The sequence below is a fragment of the Nyctereutes procyonoides genome, unplaced genomic scaffold, assembly GCF_905146905.1.
Source record: "Nyctereutes procyonoides isolate TBG_1078 unplaced genomic scaffold, NYPRO_anot_genome, whole genome shotgun sequence".
NCBI lineage: Eukaryota > Metazoa > Chordata > Mammalia > Carnivora > Canidae > Nyctereutes > Nyctereutes procyonoides.
Window position 1 is genome coordinate 5690765 of NW_026575120.1, and position 19256 is coordinate 5710020.

At 46.9% G+C, this 19256-nt stretch overlaps 1 protein-coding gene across 1 annotated transcript; it reads left to right on the forward strand.

Moving 5' to 3' along the window:
* The first annotated feature begins 9561 nt into the window (after window positions 1–9561).
* Window positions 9562–10832, forward strand: CLDN23 (claudin 23). The gene has a single exon (XM_055335321.1). The coding sequence runs from the start codon at window positions 9584–9586 to the stop codon at window positions 10367–10369; it is 786 nt and encodes a 261-aa protein (XP_055191296.1). The 5' UTR covers window positions 9562–9583; the 3' UTR covers window positions 10370–10832.
* Window positions 10833–19256: the final 8424 nt, after the last annotated feature.

Sequence of the window (19256 nt, forward strand, 5' to 3'; positions counted from 1 at the left end):
ACCAGTGTCTCCGGTAAAAATGGACAATGGGGAGGATCCTGATGGAAGACAAATAGGTAGGCAAAGTAACTTAAATGGTCTAAGGTAGACCTTTTTTTTTTTTTTTTAAGACTTTTTATTTATTTACTCATGAGACACAGAGAGAAAGAGGCAGAGACACAGGTAGAGGGAGAAGCAGGCTCCATGCAGGGAGCCGAACGTGGGACTCGATCCCGGGTCTCTAGGACCAGGCCCAGGGCCGAAGGCAGCACTAAACTGCTGATCCACCGGGGCTGCCCAGGTAGACCTGTCTTTAAAGTTACCAGCATTAAATGAGAAACTTTTATTCTACCAAGGTTTGCTGAAGGTCAAAATAAGCTCGTTACCTCTGCAATTTGTTAGCAAAAGATAACTTGAAATGCTGGTTAACTGTCTGTCTCAAAGCTTTCATAAGTAATTGTTAAGACAGCTTTCAAAGTCTTTGGTAACCTGAAACTTTATGAAGTTTTGCTTGGATGATTATCTAGGTCTTTTGCAAATAGGATAAAGTGCTAAAGTATTGATTACTGGATGTAGGTTTGTGCTTTTGACTTCTTACTGCAAAGAAAATAAGGGAAGCAATGCTATATGTAAGATAGAGCTAAGGAATGGAAATATAGCTTTCTAAGTTTTTTTTTTTAATTTACATATTTTTTTAATAATAAATTTATTTTTTATTGGTGTTCAATTTGCCAACATACAGAATAACACCCAGTGCTCATCCCGTGAAGTGCCCCCCTCAGTGCCCGTCACGCATTCACCCCCACCCCCCGCCCTCCTCCCCTTCCACCACCCCTAGTTCGTTTCCCAGAGTCATGAGTCTTTATGTTCTTTCTCCCTTTCTGATATTTCCCACACATTTCTTCTCCCTTCCCTTCTATTCCCTTTCACTATTATTTATATTCCCCAAATGAATGAGAACATATAATGTTTGTCCTTCTCCGATTGACTTACTTCACTCAGCATAATACCCTCCAGTTCCATCCACGTCGAAGCAAATGGTGGGTATTTGTCATTTCTAATGGCTGAGTAATATTCCATTGTATACATAAACCACTTATTCATGAGAGACAGTGAGAGGCCAGCGAGGGAGAAGCAGGCTCCAGGCCGGAAGCAGGATCACGCCCTGGGCTGAAGGCTGTGCTAACCACTGAGCCACCCAGGCTGCCCTAACTTTCTGAGGTTTTAACAAACTTCCCAAGATTTGAGTTGTAAATGAAGTCTCTTTAATTCACTAGGCCTTTTTATTTGGTTTAAGTTACTGTGGAAATACTGTTAAATAAGTCTTAGGTTATGTTTGGGTAAATGCTATAACTATTCTAGAGGTTATATGCAATTCCTAAAGCTTTAATATGTTTTAATATAAGGTCATCACTTGATATTTTGATCATTGAAGTGTTACGTGTCACAGAAATAAGTAGATTTCCTTGCCAGCTATGTTGTAACATCTCAGATCTTTAACCATGTCCTTTTTTTTAAAAAAAAAAAAAAGATTTTTAAAATGTATTTATTCATGAGAGACACAGACTGAGAGAGAGAGAGGCAGAGACATAGGCAGAGGGAGAAGCAGGCTCCATGCAGGGAGCCTGATGCGGGACTCAATCCTGGATCCTGGGATCACAACCTGAGCGGAAGCCAGATATTCAACCACTGAGCCACCCAGGTGTCCTGAACCATGTCCATTTTTGAGTCTTGTCATTTATAGACTATTCTACACATTGTTCTTACTCTCTTACAAAATGAGTTTCATCTTCAAGATTCATATAAAGTATCTTTAGGACAAATACAAGTTCTTGAGATCTTCTAGGTCAAAATTAAAATGGGTAAAAATATCCAGAACTAACAAAAGTTGCATTCAAACTAAACAAGAATAGTAACATGGGACTAAAACCAAGAGGATGATAGTTTTGTAACTCCTGGTTTGAACCACTGCTGGTTCTGTTTGCTCTCCCAGGTTAAAACTTTCTCTTAAGATAGCTGATTTACAGAAATATGATAAAGTATTCATTTGTAAGCAAATTAAAGCATTTAACTTTTCTCTCTACATGAACCCTCCGGAATTTAAAAGTTATCTCAAAGAGTATTCTTTCTTCCATGGCAATCATGGTCATTTGCATAAGTTCAATAAGAATCTGTTCTTGTAACACAACACCATTGGAAATATTGGTTATTTTACCAAAAGTTTGATTGGAATGTCATATTGAGAGACATGCATAGACTCGGATATGACCAAACAGCTTTAAGGAAGTAAGGTTGACTTTATGAAACCTGGAGCCATAGGCCACTTGGAAATGTTAGCCCGATGCCTTGCTGATGGAGTTACCAGAAGCCTCACCAAGTGAGTAAAGAATGTCACTTCCTGGCAGGTGCAGGAACCTCAGGATACCTTGGGGACCTCATGAAGAGGAATCTGCCCAAACCTACAGGTATTGTAGGCATGTCTGATGGGCAAGTACTTGGCTTGGTTTCTGACCTGAAGAGGCTACCAAAAGTTCAACCTAGAGATTCCTTATAAAAAAGTTTCAGCAAAGCAGATTCTAGAAGGATTTATATGATCAATCATTCTTGCTGAGCTTACGTCAATAATTAGGGCGAGTTTGTCAAAATTGGAATTGTTTCACAAACTGGTCTTAATTTGATTATCTCTGGAAATGAGGCTTATTTTAGAGAGAAAAATTGTTTTTCAGTAACACCTTTGTGAATGTAAAATTCTATTTCTGATTGTCTTCAAGTGTTTACCTAATCTAGGCAACCTGAGATAAACTTCAGAGAAATAGCTTTTCTATTTCTACACAATAGCTCATGTATAGATGATCTTTATGCTTTTTATTCTGTGGGGATAATAATAAGGCCCCATGGGTATACAATTTTAAAAAAGATTAAAAAAGGACTGATTCCTCAACAATTGTATAACTCAGCTAGCACTCTAACCAATTCTCTGTGGCTGGGATGGCAATCAGTTCCCTGAAAGCCAGAACATACACCACTCTAGGGTTAACTATGGACTTAATGGAGATAATGGATGACCCACTGTCTATATCACTCTAATTCATGGCCGTGGCTTTAATAGGTCATGGCTGGATAGGCCACTATACTCTGGGCTTTGCCTGGATGCACAGATGCATCATTACCATTACCAACCCAGGCAACCTTCCAAATTTAAAACAACTTTGAACATGTTTTTGTGCTTCATTGTTATGACCACCTAGCATCCATATTGGTTCCCTCTTTGAGACCAGAGGATGTTGTTTGGAACATAGAACCTCTTAATAATACAGGGTCAAAGCCCTAAATGACACTCAATGTAGAATTTCTCTACTGAATACTAAAGTAACACAAATGCGTAAAGCAGTTTTACAAAATAGAATGGCATTAAAAGTTTTAACTGTTGCACAAGGTAGAACTTACACTATCATTAAAAAAAAAAACCAAAAAAACAAAAAAACCAGAATGCTGTGATATACATTCCAGATTACCACAAAATATTTCTGGGTTTCTACCTGACATGAATACTCAAACTGGTGTTTTAAATAATCTCTCTTTAGTGATTGCTTTAAACTTCTGGACTGGAGGAAAATTATCAAAGGTCAACTGTCAAAGGTCTTCACTTTCTCATTATAATATTCACTTTAATTTTGTTATTTCTGGTGTCTCCCTGCCTACCTGCGGAGATTCCTTCACTGCCATAACTTCCAGCTCATAGATGATCCTATCTTCTGAAGGAGGTTCATGTGTTGTACTCGTTGGATTCAGCTGCCTTCTCCTTTTTATAACTCCCTCATATGTTTCCCAACTGACCAATATAGACCCATAGGTGGGGACATCTTTATGTCCTTACTCAGCAGGAGGAAGTTAGAGAAGATGAGACCTTCCACCTTCAACAACCTTGAGGATTTAAGGGTCAAAACTGTTCAGGGGGGAAATGATGAGGGAGCAGGGTTAGCTGAGGACAAAGCACAGCTGATATCCCCCAAAGACCGCCCCCACCCCCATGGGGTGAGAAATGTGTGACATTCTTCAGGAAGCTTCCAATTGTCTTAATGCCTTGCTAGAGGGAAAAACAATCTTTAACTTGACAATGACAAGGCCTCCAGTATCTTGTAGGTCCTCTTGAGCCTATGAAAATACTTTTGGAATCTTCCTTTTCCTTACCCCCCTCAACTCCTGGGCATATAATCACCCAACCCTCACAGGCCCAGGGCAGCTCCTCCTGCTCATGGGTCCTGTCCCCAAGCTTTAATAAAACCACCATTTTGCACCAAGAAATTAAGAAAAAATTAGATATCAAAAGTTATATATAACTAAGGGACTTAGTTCAATTCAGGCTGTTTTCACACTATTTTAAAATAATGAAAAAAATAAAATAATGATTAGAGTGTAATTCTTTATCATTTATTTTTTATTTTATAACCTATTGAATTTGCCTTTGGAAGACTAGCATCAGTGTTTAGGGCCTTCATCTGTGGAGAGTAAAAGGAAAGGACCTTGCAGCACACTGATATGGTGGGTCCCTCTTGGCCTCCCAAAGTTTGCAACATGACTTCCAAGATCAAGTCACTGCAGAAGATTGGAATTGTGTACCAGGTGTTCTCTGTGACCCAGCCTGGGAGGGCTAACAGAGGACTTGGCTTCACTCCCTGTAGAATGAGCGGCTAGGAGCTCACTATTCATCTGGAAACCTAGGGCAACTTGAGTAGATTCTTGTCTTATCATAAGACCCGTCTTCAGAAAAGAAAGCTATTACAGGGCCTGGGGATCAGCTTCCACTGACGGGTGCTAATCTCAGCCATAATTCATTTCTGCCACACCAGGAGTCGTGCTTTCATCTCACTCAGCCTTACAATGAACTTGGAAGCCCATAGCACAAAGAGCCCAGGTCTACACACTCAGATGCTACCCTTACTGCCATCATTTCTCTCCTTTTCTACCATAGAACGTTACCCCCACAGGGCTACACTTCTTTGTCATGAATATCTGGAGCTATCCCATATTTCATTGTTTTCTATGCTAACGAAAAGCAAGTGTTCATACAACAGACAAGCAAATTTGCTTACTGAGACACATTAGCAACCTGTTTTCGTCAGGTAGTCACCTGTAAGAGAAGCCTGTGGATCCTGTGTGCAAGAATGCAGGGCAGAAGGAAATACAACTGATTTGTTGAGTGGCTACTGCAGCCAGGCCCTAAGATGGATTTCAGGGCTCAGCAGAACAAGGCAAAGGTTACCCCTGCCCTAGCTGGACAACCAGGTGGTTCAAGGAATGAGGAAATGTGGCAGGTCTCTAGCAGGAGAGAGTGTATGGCAGGACCCAACAGGAAAAGTCAACCCCATCCTGGAGATTGAGAAGCTCTCCCAGAGAAAACAGTATTTAAGCAAAGACCTGAAGGGTGCCTTGGGGTCAGGAAAGGGCAAGCAGGACTCTAGGAAAAGAAACAGCTTATGCAAAGATCTAGGGACGAAAGGGAACACAACACTTTGAAAAAGATGAGAAAAAAAATCCAAATTTTGGGGGAAGTGGTGTGAGGAAGGGGGGAGGGATGATAGGCCAGAGTGGGATCTGGGGTTGGGCTGTAGATGGCTTAAAAGGGGTTCATGTAGGGGGCACCTGGGTGGCTCAGTCGGTTGGGCCTCCAACCCTTGATTTCAGCTCAGGTCATGATCTCAGGGAAGTGAGATCAAGCCCTAAGTCAGGCTCCACACAGGGTGTGAAGCCTGCTTAAAATTCTCTCTCTCCCCCTCTTCCTCTGCATGCCCCCCACCCCCACCAACACATGTTAACTCTCTCAAAAAAAAAATTTTTTTTTAAGGGGAGGGTTGGTGTAGGCACAAGATTCAGTTTCAACTTTACAATGTCAGTTCTGAGGGCCTGTGTGGCTAAGAGAAATGGAAAAAAAAAGCATGAGTGTAGGAAACCAGTTCAAAGTCAATTTAGGGGAAAGATGACAGCATGTCATGGGCTTAGGTAGAGACAAAAAAGAAGGAGAAGTCCAAGGGCAGGAGGCAGATTTAGGACGCAGAGCAGATTCACGTCCACCTCCCAGGTCACACTGCCTGGGATTCATTCATTCCACATGGAACTCTAAATGATTCAGATCCCTAAAGTCTTTCTGAAGTCTCTCTGCTGTTCTAAACAACAGTAAAGTTAGAGATAAAGCGGTGAAATGCATTCAAAAGCAAAAATGTCCTCTCAGACCTGAAGGGGATTTCGATTGGTTTTGGCCACTCTGGCTTTGGGTTCTATACTTCCCTAAACCTAAGAATCCCCTGGGGGCTTGTAAGCACACAAATTCCATCACAATGCCCTGGGGAATCCCATTCAATGGCAATCTGTGTTTTCCCTAAGTGCTGGCCCCAGGTGATCTTGAGTTCAGACCAATGAGGGAGCTGCTGGGCGGAGGGGGACAAGCTAATAGTCCTTTGTATGCAGTCTAAATTGCTAGACTCCACTTAATACAAAAGTCTAGAAAATGCAAAACCAATCTATGCTGACAGAAAGAAGATCAGTGGTTGCCTGGGGTTAGGGAGTGGCAGGGGCAGATGACAGGGAGGATTTCCAAGGAAAGAAAGAAACTGCTGTGGGGAATGGATGTGTTTACAACCATCTTGATTACAGTAATCCGTTTCACAGGTGTTATATGTATATCAAAACTTAGCAAATTTAATGTGTGCACTACATCGTATGTCATTTATACCTCACTTAAAAATGTATATAGGTCAGTAACTTCCAATACTCAGTCTCAGAGAGTGTCTTAGATCAAACTCCAGAACACAACCATTCATTTTTTAGCAAGCAGGCGCAAAAGCAGTCTTTTGATCTGTTCTGTAAATTTGACGAAGTCTCAGTTCTCTCTATGTAGCATCTGTCAGGAGAGTTCACTGGAGGCAATATTCCGTAGCAGGATTAGCTAACCCTCTGGCTGAGGTCAAGAGAGATGGACTTCTCTGGCAGCCTCTAAACACAGTGATTTATAAATCAAAGGCTGGGGTGGTGTTCTTGCATGCATCAGGTGTCTGGATTCTAATACTCTGTTCCTAGAGGGGCAAGAACATCTTGCTGATATTTCTAGCCAAACCACAAATCTCAGACAGGAATGACGTCACCAGAGAAAGAGCATTAGTAACAGGTATTGTGGCTGAAGCCTGTAGACTTTTCTTCTAGAGCATGACTTTTTGATTCAAGGCCCTGAAATGTCATCTAATCACCCATAGAGCAACTCAGAAGGTGAGAGCAATCAAAGTGTGCATCAAAGGATGGATGGATAAACAAAATGTGGTGTATACATACAGTGGACTATCATTCAGCCATACAATGAAAGGAAATTGGGCAGCCCCGGTGGCGTAGCAGTTTAGTGCTGCCTGCAGCCCGGGTGTGATCCTGGAGTCCCAGGATTGAGTCCTATGTCAGTCTCCCTGCATGGAGCCTGCTTCTCCCTCTGCCTGTGTCCACCTCTCTCTCTCTCTCTCTCTCTCTCTCTCTCTGTGTGTGTGTGTGATGAATAAATAAAGTCTTTTTAAAAACCTTTAAAAAAAGGAAGGAAGTTCTGGCACATGCTACATACATGAACCTAGAGGACATTATCTAAGTGAAATAAGCCTCATAAATACTGTATGACTTCATTTATATGAAGTATCCCCAGGACTCAAATTCACAGAGACAGAAGGGGTAAATGGTGTTAGCAGGGGCTAGAAGCATGAAGAGTGGTGGTGGAATGGGGAGTTATTGGTTGGTCAGTGGGTACAGTTTCAATTTGGGAAGATAAAGTTCGAGAAATGGATGATGGTGATACAACAGTATGAATGTGCTTAATGCCAATGGGCTGTATACTTAAAAATGGTTAAGATAAATTCCATGTCATGTGGATTTTACCACAATTTAAAAAAAAATGTTTTTAGAGACAAAGGTAGTGATTCCTTTATATGGTTATTATCTACTCTAGAGTGTTCAAAATCACTTCAACATTTAACTTTGCTTTTTAGCAATAGTTTTAATTTTAACCATAATTGGTTAAAGGTAATACACTTCCATTGTAAGAATTACGGAAAATGAGAAAAACATTGTTGAGAATCATTTTTTAGAAAAAGTAAAATCATGACTCACACAAGTGTAAAATGAACTTGTATCGAAGGTTTTATTTAAGTCATTATCAAGCAAGGAACAAGTATGATGTTACAACCAGTTCAAAGAAGAATGCAAAGAACACATTTACAGGTAAACAGGTAAAAACGTTTACCAATCAATGTCAAATTGGTCTGTATCCATTGGCCAATAATCATTTAGGTTTTACTGACTCAAACTCATTTGCGTTTCCTTTTTTTTTTTTTTAAGATTTATTTATTTATTTTAGAGAGAAACAAGGAAGGGAATGTAAGGGGGAGGGGCAGAGAGAGAGGGAGAGAATCCCAAGCAGATTCCCCGCTGGGTGTGCAGAGCCCCAAGCCCCAGGCCCGGGTTGATCCCATATCCGGAGATCACCACCTCAGGGGAAATCAGGAGTGGGATGCCCAACCCACTGAGCCACCCAGGATCCGCTCCTCTGCATTTCTTCCTTCTTTCCTTCCTTCCTAAAGATTTTATTTGTTTATTCATGAGAGACATAGAAGGAGAGGGAGAGACAGGGACAGAGGGAGAAGCAACCTCCCTGTGTGTGTGTGTGGGGGGGGGGCGACGCAAGACTCGAATCCAGGACCCCAGGATCACGACCAGAGCCAAAGACGCTCAACCGCGGAGCCACCCGGGCGCCCCTCTCCTTTGCCTTTCTATGAACAAAATCCATTGGCGGTGCTAAGAGGCTTTCTACAGATTCACAGAGGTAGAAAGTAGCTCAAAGGCAACGAACAGACACGGGACCCTCTATGGCTAAATACAACTGGAGAGTGTGCCAGACACGACACCCAGTAACACCCTTCCCTTGTCTGGCCTCTTCAAAATCTTCTACGGGAATAATAAAAATAAAAATATGGGGACCCCTGGGTGGCGGAGCGGTTTGGCGCCTGCCTTTGGGTCGGGGAGCGATCCTGGAGTCCGGGGATCGAGTCCCGCGTCGGGCTCCCTGCATGGAGCCTGCTTCTCCCTCTGCCTGTGTCTCTCTCTCACACACACACAAATAAATAATAAATCTTAAAAAATAAAATAAAAATAATATCCTCTGGCCCGCATGCCAGAAACACACTCCCTCTGATTCTCCGGAGTCGACCCGAACCTCGACGAAGCACGCCGGCCCAGGCTCCGTAAGCAACGAGGTGCGCTCCCCGGGCCGCGCCCCGACGGGGACCCGGGGGGCGCCGCAGCCGCCCGCCCCCCACCCCGGGAGGCGCCGGGACGGGGCAGAGCCGGCGCCGCCGCCCCCCCCCCCCCGGGCCCGCCCGCCGCGGAGCCGCCCCAGGAGCGGGGGCGGAGCGACCTCCGCAGGCCGGCGGCGCCCGGGCCCGCGCCCCTCCCACCGGGCGGCCGCGGTTTCGGTGTCCCCCGCCCGCGCGCCGGTTTGGGTGGCGGCGGCGCGGAGGGAGGCGGGGGCCGGGGCCGGGGCGGGGGCCGGGGCCGGCCGGCAGGGGCGCGGGGCGCGGGGATGCGGACGCCGGCGGTGATGACGCTGGGCCTGGTGCTCGCGCCCTGCGGGCTGCTGCTCAGCCTGACGGCCACGCTGACGCCCGGCTGGCGGCTGGTGAAGGGCTTCCCCGACCAGCCGGTGGACGTGGAGCTGCACCAGGGCCTGTGGGACCTGTGCCGCGAGCAGAGCAGCCGCGAGCGCCAGTGCGGCCAGCCCGACCGCTGGGGCTACCTGGAGGCGGCGCCGGTGCGCGCCGCGCGGGCCCTCATGCCCTCGTCGCTGGCCGCCGCGGCGCTGGGGCTGCTGCTGGCGGCGCTCGGCGTGCGCTGCTGGCGGGAGGAGCCGCGCTTCGCGCTGGCCGGCCTCTCGGGCGTGGGGCTGGTCGCCGCCGGCCTGCTCGGGCTCGCGCCCGTGTCCTGGTACAGCCACCGGCTGGCCGACCGCGCCGTCCTGCCCGCCGACGCCAGCCCGGCCTCGCTGCACGTCGGCTACAGCCTGGTGCTGGGCTACCTGGGCGGCGGCCTGCTGCTGCTGGGCGGCTCCTCGCTGGCGCTCAGCCTCGCGCCCGTGTGCGCCGAGCTCCGCCGCCGCCGCCGCCGCCGCCGCAAGCAGCCCCCCGGGGCCGCGCGGCGCGGCAGCCTCAGCACCGTGCAGGTCGACTGGCCCGCGCCCGCCGTCGGGCCCCGCGGCCACGGCCCGCACCTGCCCCGCCGGCCCGCAGCCGGCTTCCCCATGCCGCGCCCGCCGCCCGCCGCCGCCGCCGCCGCCGCCGCCCCCCCGCCGCCCTGCGACTCCGACCTGTAGTCGGCGGCGGCGCCCTCGGACACCGACCCCGGACGCGTGCCTGCGACCGCTTTGGAGGCTGAGCTTCTCCTGGGCCCACACGAGGCTGCTCGGACGCTCGGGTCAGGTTGGCTTTGGGGGTTCCCCGCCGTAGAGTTCAGTTTCCTTCCCCAGAGGGGAGGAGGATCCTCGGGGGACGAGCTGCTCATCCTTGAAGCCGGAGGACATCTGGGAAAAGGGCTCCTTTGTGCACCGTGTGGGCGCGATGACCAGAAGTCCCAAGTCAGCAGCAGAGGTCCGGAGACCCTTGTAGCACCTGCAGACGCTATCCGGAAATGCCACTGAGCTTTACATCCCCCCCCCCACGCCACCCCCGCCACCCCCGCCACCCCGCTGTATAATTTATTTGCCTGCAAACTCTCAAGAGACCAGTATACTGGCTCTGTTTGATTGAAGCTCGTAAAATAAACCCAGAGCCGCACGAATACCAGCAGCTTTTGTGGGGTGACTTGATTGACTCATATTCACATTTCTTCAAGGATACATAGGATTTACCTCTATTTTTTTGTGTGAAAGTCGAAGTCATTGAAGTTTCTCTCCTAGGAGCCAGGTGGGTTTGAACGGACGAACCCTATGCTGCCCTGTGCCTTGGCTACCTCACCCTGGACGTAGAGGACCATAAATAGTTGGTACGCAATGGAACCCGTTCACTACATTGAGTTAAAGAACATGAGCCTAGGGGATCCCTGGGTGGCTCAGCGGTTTAGCGCCTGCTTTTGGCCCAGGGCGGGATCCTGGGGTCCCAGGGTCGAGTCCCACACTGGGCTCCTGCTATGGAGCCTGCTTATCTCTCTGCCTGTGTCTCTGCCTCTCTCTATGTCTATCATAAACAACAACAACAAAAATATTTAAGGAACATGGGCATAGACCTCTTGTTTATAAATGAAAGCTGAACACAGAGTTTCAGTATACACACAAAAGCTTTTTTTTTTTTTTTTTTTTTGTCTCCAGTACAAACTTTGGGAGCTTAATCATTCGTTGCCAACAATACCCTGGCTGCTTCGGCACTGTTTCTGAAATCTAGCACTTATATCTTTGCCCCCTTTTAGCATAAGATTTGCTAAAAGGAGCCGACGGGCCCCACTTAAATCCCTGACTGCTTTATTTCCAAGTTCCAAGTGCCGTTTTTCAGCCAAGCCCAGTTTATTGTAGAAAAAGCTAAAAGCTCCAGTTTCCAGCATGAAGTGAGACTAGAAATCGTTTCCTTTTGTAAACGGTGGTGCCGAAAATCACAGGTAGGCAGCTCTGGTCCATGGAGGAGACTAAGTCGCGGGCAGGGCCAGCTCTCATTTCAAGCGGCTGATTTAAGGGCGCCTTTCCCTGAGCTGAATCTTCCCTTTAAAAGCCAACTCAGGGCAGCCCGGGTGGCTCAGCGGTTTAGCGCTGCCTTCAGCCCAGGGTGTGATCCTGGAGACCCGGGATCGAGTCCCATGTCGGGCTCCCCGCATGGAGCCTGCTTCTCCCTCTGCCTGTGTCTCTGCCTCTCTCTCTCTCTCTCTCTGTCTCTCGTGAATAAATAAATAAAATCTTAAAAAAAAAATAAAAGCCAACTCAGAGGTAGGAACATTCAGGTCCGTAAGCACTGGCAACAGGGCTGCAGCAGAAGGAACTAAGCAGCACACCCTACTTACTACAGTGGAAGGGATAGGATACTTTCACTTCCCAAGCCCTTAATGCCCGAAATCACCTATTTCTACCCTTTTGCAACCAAACCTTTAAAGTGCAGGTGTATCACCTGGTGATCTCTTTCAAATGCAAATTGTCATGGAACTGGGCTGGAGTGAGGCCAGAAATTGACTTCCTCACTAGCTCCCGGGAGGAGCCCGAGCTCATGCCCCCACCCCCCCCACCCCCCCCCCCCCCCCCCCCGCTTAGGGCTGCAAGGCTTTCCTGGGGACCGTGCCTCACTCAAATTACAATCCCAACGGGCTGCACAGAATCAGACCTTTTGAGAGTTTGCTGCCTGGATGAGATAGGGCACTTGCTCCAGGGAACCGAGAGCCAGAAGGAGAAAAGGCAACACTGCTCTCCCTGCTAACACCTCCGAAAGGCAGGGATTGATTAAGGGTCTGGGAAGTCAGGACCCAGCAGACAACAAAGATACTGAGCTCCTAGCAAGTTACTGAATTTACTGAATCTTGCCTGCATAACAGTTCCAAATATTACTCAGGGAAGCCTGGCTGAAAGCAAAACTAGCGTTTTGTTGTTTTCACTTTTCTTCCCTGCCCAATTATTCTCCTGTGGCTTATACTTAAAACCCTTGCCCCCTCCCCCATGACTAAGAATTTGTTGTCAAGAATTAGAGCTCTGTTTTTGCCCTAGCATAACAGAAATGAAACCAAAACTCCCTTTTAAAAAATGCAAACTGGTTTTTGCTTAAAAAAAAAAAAAAAAAAAAAGTATTCAAGACAGCATGGAAAGGCACTCCTGCATCAGGCTGGGATCTGTTTGGGGCACACGGGTCATTCTGGGGCTACAACAGCACAAAGCGACACACTCAAGACCCTAGACCAGGCTGGAGCGTCAGCAGCCACCGCTGTGGGTGTGAGCTTATCCTGAATCCAATACCGGCTAGCCCGGGGGGGGGGGGTGGGGGCTCCCCACGGGAGCACATGATGGGGAACGGCACTCCCGCCAGCCCTCCCCCGCCGCCTTGCACCATCACAGCCTGTTCTTAAGGATCCCAATCACAAAGTAGGTGTCCCCAGTTGATGGGCGAAGTCTTCTCGGGATTGCTCAAACTGTTCCTGCAAGAGGAGGAATATGTGAAAGTGGAGCAGCACCGCATTCCCGCATTCGCAGGGTTCCTGCTCCACCCGTTGGCTGGCCCGGCTCTGATCTAGAAGCCAGTCCTCACTAAGGAGGGCTGAGGCTTTCAGCACCCAAGCTGTTGAACCCTTGCAGAAGCTGTAGGAGGTGCGGCCAGAGGTGTTCTCCACCCCTCTCCTCTGGGTTGCATGGGTCATCCAACCAGTGGGTGGGAAGACACCTGTCGTTTTGTCAGCCCATTTGTGGACACCTTGGAAAACAACCATGGCAGGCTCCGCCTTTGTGGAACCTACGCACTCAAGCATGAGAGCTCCATACAGGGAAAATGATGAATAATAGACCAGGGACCAGGACTGGAGGGAACAAGGGAGGACCTTTTAGGCAAGGTGGTCAGGAAGGAGGTGATGCTTGAGCAGAGAATGGAAAGAAGAGAGGGGAACATTCCAGGCCCCGAGAACAGTGATAATGAGTTAGGGACAAATGGGGCTAGGTAGGGGGCCATGAAATCAGTCTCACAAAAATCCCAAAAATGTGGAGATGAAAGAAAACCAGAGCTAAAGCCAGACCACCCTGTCCCAGGTGTCAGAGACGGTTACTTGTGGCCAACAAGAATTACGGGACCCTAAAAAAGGAAATAAGCCATTAAAGATGTTACCACTAGTCCCCACTCACTATGGTGATATCAGTAGATATGTTAAAAGGATTTAGGTTCCCTGGTTGGTTCTCAATAAAAGACTCAACCCTACAAGCCTCAGTGACAACCCTGTTGGGACCCCCTCACTCCTGACAGCTTTCTCTGTATCTTTGCTTAATAAACTTCTACCCCTTTACTCACTCTCCTTTGTCCATGAGATTCATTCTTCGATTCCGTGAGACAAGAACCAAGCTTTCCTGTTTATCAGTAGCACAGCAGGCTTGGCATCAGCATGGTTTGCTTCTGCTTCGCTCTAGAACTGCCTGCCAAAGACAGGAGGAAGCTGGAGGTACCTTTGAGTGAGGCTGGGGAACTCTTGCCCTCTACCCTTTGTCAGGGGAAGAGCTTCTTGAGGTGACAATACAGCTTGGAACAAAGTCTTTTCTAGAATGTCTTCAGAATCAAATATGAACAATTTAGTGTGTGACTAACTCATGAGGAACATCCCATCCTACCGTGGTGCAGTAGGGAGAGGCAGAAATTTGAATCTCAGGATGCCTGGGTGGCTCAGCAGTTGGGCATCTGCCTTCGGCCCAGGGCCTGATCCTGGAGGCCCGGGATCAAGTCCCACATCGGGTTCCCTGTGTGGAGCCTGCTTCTCTCTCTGCGTATGTCTCTGTGTCTCTCATGAATAAGTAAATAAAATATTTTTTTAATTAAAAAATTTAAAATAAAGAAATTCAAATCTCTGGGCCCTATCACATCCCTGGAGCTGTGGATCTCGCCCCCATGCCCACCCCATATCTTTGATCTCACCTTCTTAAAATGAAGGCCTGTCAATCATGTCTTTTAATATCTCAGGACCCTCCTTATGTGTCATCCATTCTCAGCTTAAATTCCATTCATGGCTTGGCCAAGGCCTATATGTTCACCACACCCCCTAAATGGCGCTTTCCCTCGTCAGCTTCGAGGGGTCATATTTGAACATATCATTCACATGTTCAAATGTGTCATTTTCTAGACGTACTTACCTTATCTCTGAATTGAATATAAGGGCATGATGGTTTCTATGTAATTTTTTAGTCCCAGAGTGGGTATTAACACTTGTTCAGGTCCGGTGAGAAATTTAATAACATAAAGTTAGCTCTAAAATCTATTTCCGTGCCCTAAGTATCTCCTTGCCCTAGACACAACTTGTCTTGTACACCGAGAGTCATCTGTGGCCTAAGGGCACCTGCCTACAGGGGTGAGGGGGGGAGGGTTGGGGGGGGGCATAGGAGCAGCTTCATGAACTGGGTTTTAATCTGCTTCCAAAGACCAGTCCAGCACAACCGGTGCCTCCTCTGGTCCCAATGCATCATGGATGAGATTTTCCCCATGTGAGGGGAACAAAGTAAGAGACACCATCATTACTTCAAATAAAAACTGTGTGAGGCCAGGGAAGGAAAAAGAAAAGACTTGTGCACAATTCTCAATCTTCTCAATGACCTCCACATGCATTCTTCTCTTTCCTCACTGCACACAGTAAAATTACAGTTTTTGAATATATAGGTGAGGTTTGGTGGGGTCCAGAGCCAACGGCCATGAAAGAATTCTTGAGACTGTCTTTGGTGCAGCATGGTGGTTTTATTAAAGCACGGGACAAGCCCCATGGGCAGAAAGAGCTGTTGCTGCTGCTCCCACTGCCCTAGGATTATTAGGAACAGATGATTATATACTTTGGGGTTGGGGGAAGTAAAGATAAAGTTCCAAAAGGATCTTCATCTACTAAAGAAGACACAGGACACCAGAGGCCTTGCTATTGTCAAACCAAGGTTGGTTTTCCCCCAGCAAGGCATTTAGACAGTTGCGAGATTCCTGGAGGAAGCTATATTCTGACTGCCTCCAGTGTTTGTCAAAGGGCTGCAGGTTATAGGGACATTGAATTTTATCTATGTTTCCCTCTGCCTTTGTTTCGCACATCAAAATGACCCCTACCAGCACATCTCCATTACACAGGACTGGACACAGGGAAATAAGGACATTTGTCCAAACCAAGGAAAATGCGGACAAGGCTTTTGGGGTGGAGGGTGTGGGGCAGGCAATGCCGACCGGGTGGCCTGGTTCTCTAGTGTTGGTGAGTGGCGAGGCGGGCTTAAAACTGAAGTAAAGACAACTCTACTGCCCTCTGGTCCACCAGCCTGCCCAACACCTCTGACAGGCAGGTGGGCGCAGCCGTGCTCTTAAACCAGCATGAGGTCCAGGCGCCCGGGGATGGCAGGTGCACTCACAGGTACCCAGCACCTCTGCCATTCACGTGGCAAAGGCCCCTGCCACCGCTCTCCCCAATCCCCACTGTCATGTCAGTGCCTCCCAAAGAGCTGCCCCTCATCCCAGCATTGAGGGGCATTGTGATTTTAGAATTTGGGGACATGTGCTTCCTGACAGAGTAAACGCCCTTGAGGGATTTCAGTTTTCTCATCTGTACAACTGGGAAGGCTGAGTTAGATGCCATCATAGAGCCTTTCTAAATTTGATATCTTGAGAGTGATACCTAATTCTTGGGAATTAGATGAGGCTGAGAGGAGAGAAGCAAATATGAACAGTGAAGCCTGAGGAAGAGGACTGACCTATAGATTTAGTAACTAGTCTGATGGCAACAAACTCCATGTTCTAGTTCCTGATTTCTCTTTTAACAGATTTTTTTTAAAAATATTTTATTTATTCAGGAGAGACACACAGAGAGAGCCAGGGACATAGGCAGAGAGAGAAGCCTGATGTGGGACTCGATCCCAGGACCTGGGGATCACAACCTGAGCCGAAGGCCAATGCTCAACCACCGAGCCACCCAGGCATTCCACTAACAGACCTTTTTTAACAGACCTTTCAGCAGTTAAAATAGTAGGAACACGGTGCATCCCTCCCATCATCAATGATCTCCCCCATTTATTTCCTAAAAAGAGTATCAAGTGTTTAACCTACTTGCTATAGACTGAAAAGGTCAAGTTTTGCAGAGGGCACTCTCAACCTAAAGCATGAACCAAAAAACTTTTCTAAAGCTCCTGTCCCTCCAGAGGAAAACCCAAATCTACTATCAGGTTACAGATGTCAAGTTTCTATAAGGAATTCAAATGTTTACATCTGCTATGGGGTTAGAGCTTCATCTATTTAGGTGGAAAGAAATAAAGAAATTAACACTTAATATAGAGATCATCACAAAGGCGGCTCTTACAGTTAACATGCCACGGCTTCAAACAGGTAAGGTTATGAAACTGACATAATAAAGCCAATTTTAGGAGTAGGGGTGGTTAGGCATTGTTAATCTTATGAATGAGTTCCTGACATTTAGATTTAAGTCTTTCCTGTGAAATAGACGTTCAGAGGCGTCTTGTAAATTCTTGAGTTGGGGAAGCAAAACAGGATGTGCCAAACTGGATTCAAGTGGAATGATACTTAGGCACACATTCATAGGAGGCCAAAGATAAGAAAAGACGTAGCTAAGCCCGGGCAAGGAGGTGGAAGGAAGGGGTGCCCACATGATACACAGATTTGGCAGCAGTCAGCAACCCTTTGCCCCAGGAAAAAGAAATGGTGGATGTGTTGGGGGGGGGGGTCTAACCAAGAATGAGGCTTGCAGAGTAGCAGGGGGGGCCGGAGTAACGTTCTGGCGGACAGCCTGCGGAAGTAGGAAGTAGACAGAGCTGGCCAGAACTCCAGCCTTGGAAGTCTCAGGTCTGAAGGAGGTGAAGGCGATAGCTCAAGATGTCCAAAGTGGTATCACTGCTGCACATCATTTATGTAGGCTTTCGAGCCAGACTCTTGTGTCTTTTTTACTCACTTCTCCTCAGATAGGGGTAGAGCCTTGCCAAGAGCCAACATGGCAGGGAGATGGCTCTTGGGAGAAGTGGCAAGAGAAACCTAAGAGTCACTCTGTGGAGGCGAGGGGTCTCAGGCACTTGGGTGCTGAACTGGTTTCTCTCAAATATAGCTAAGCACTTGGGGAAACTTAATGCTGCTCTGTGTGTCTCCCAGCCTCAGGAAGGGCGGAGCTCCCAGCATTTGTTTTTCCGGTCAAGTTGATCTGTATTTGGGAATGTTTATACTTGACTGCACAGCAGAGTTGATTTTATGTACCATACCCACATTAATAAGCCTAGGACTTCTCGTGACTCTTGGTAGCCTACCAAAATCATCCTGCAAGAAGCTAAATATGAATAGCTTAGAAAAAAAATTCAAGCAAGGAAAGACTTCCAAGTCAAGTCTCGATTATAATTTGGACTAGGGTTCTCAGCCTCTGGTACTAGGCTCTAAGCAGTGCACAGGCATTTTTGTATTTTCGTGCGATGCTCTATTGACCTGATGTGTGTTCTGTTAATCCTCTTGTTATCATTGGGGAAATAGTTTTGTGATTAAGTGTTCTGCCGAAGGTTGCTGCTGAATTTTAGACAACACTCCTGTTACCTGTGTTCCATCACAGATTTAGTGCCCTTGGTCCTTATGTAAGGGTAAAGGAAGATGTATTCTGTAGGGTCAAAGGGAGTCTGGGATCTAAGTAGTATCTGCATGTTTCCCCAGCAGGCAAGAGCTCTTTGGGATGAACCCCAGTCCACACTTGTAACTCTGTGTTGAGGCCCCCAGCGTCTACCCACTTTACTTTACAGATGTAGAAACGCAGACATGTGGTTTAAGACTTGAAGTAGATTGACCTATACAGTTGATCCTTGGGCAAACAGGGGTTGGGGCGCCCACCCACTGCAGTAGAAAATCCACATATAACTTGACTCCCTCCAAACTTAACAGCCTACTATTGCCCAGAAGCCTTACCTGTAACAGTCTGTTAACACATATTTTGCATGCTATACGTATTATGTGCTGTATTCTGACCATAAAGTAAGCTAGAGGCAAGAAAATATTACCAAGAAAATCATGAGAGAATACATTCACAGTATTGTGTGTACTGCTTGAAAAAAACCTGCATATAAGTGGATCTGTGCAGTTCAAACCTGTGTTGTTCGAGGGTCAACTGTTCTTAGCTTTAGAATCAAATGAGAGCATAAGAAAAACACCATTTTTATAGATTTTCTACAAAAGTGACTACTTTTGCAGTAGTTTTGACTACTTTGCAGTAAAATGTATCTGAGAGGGAGTGATAAAGAATACTGGAATACTAAAAAAAAAAAAAATACTGGAATACTTGTTACATGGCAGAAATGTGACCTATACCTAAAAGGTAAAGATTTAAGAGCGATCTTTCTCTTTTGTAAGATGGAGAAGCCCATTCAGAGCAGAAGCCCGTTCAGAGCAATTAAATACACCTCAGAGTAAGTGACAAAGCCAAGATTCAAGCCCAGAACCTCAGACTAGCACTGGGCCAGGCACGCTGGGATCAGAAAGTTTCTGTAGCTAAACCAGAACCTGAATCACATGGAGCTTGTCCTGAAACCTGACTCCACCTGCAAATATTCA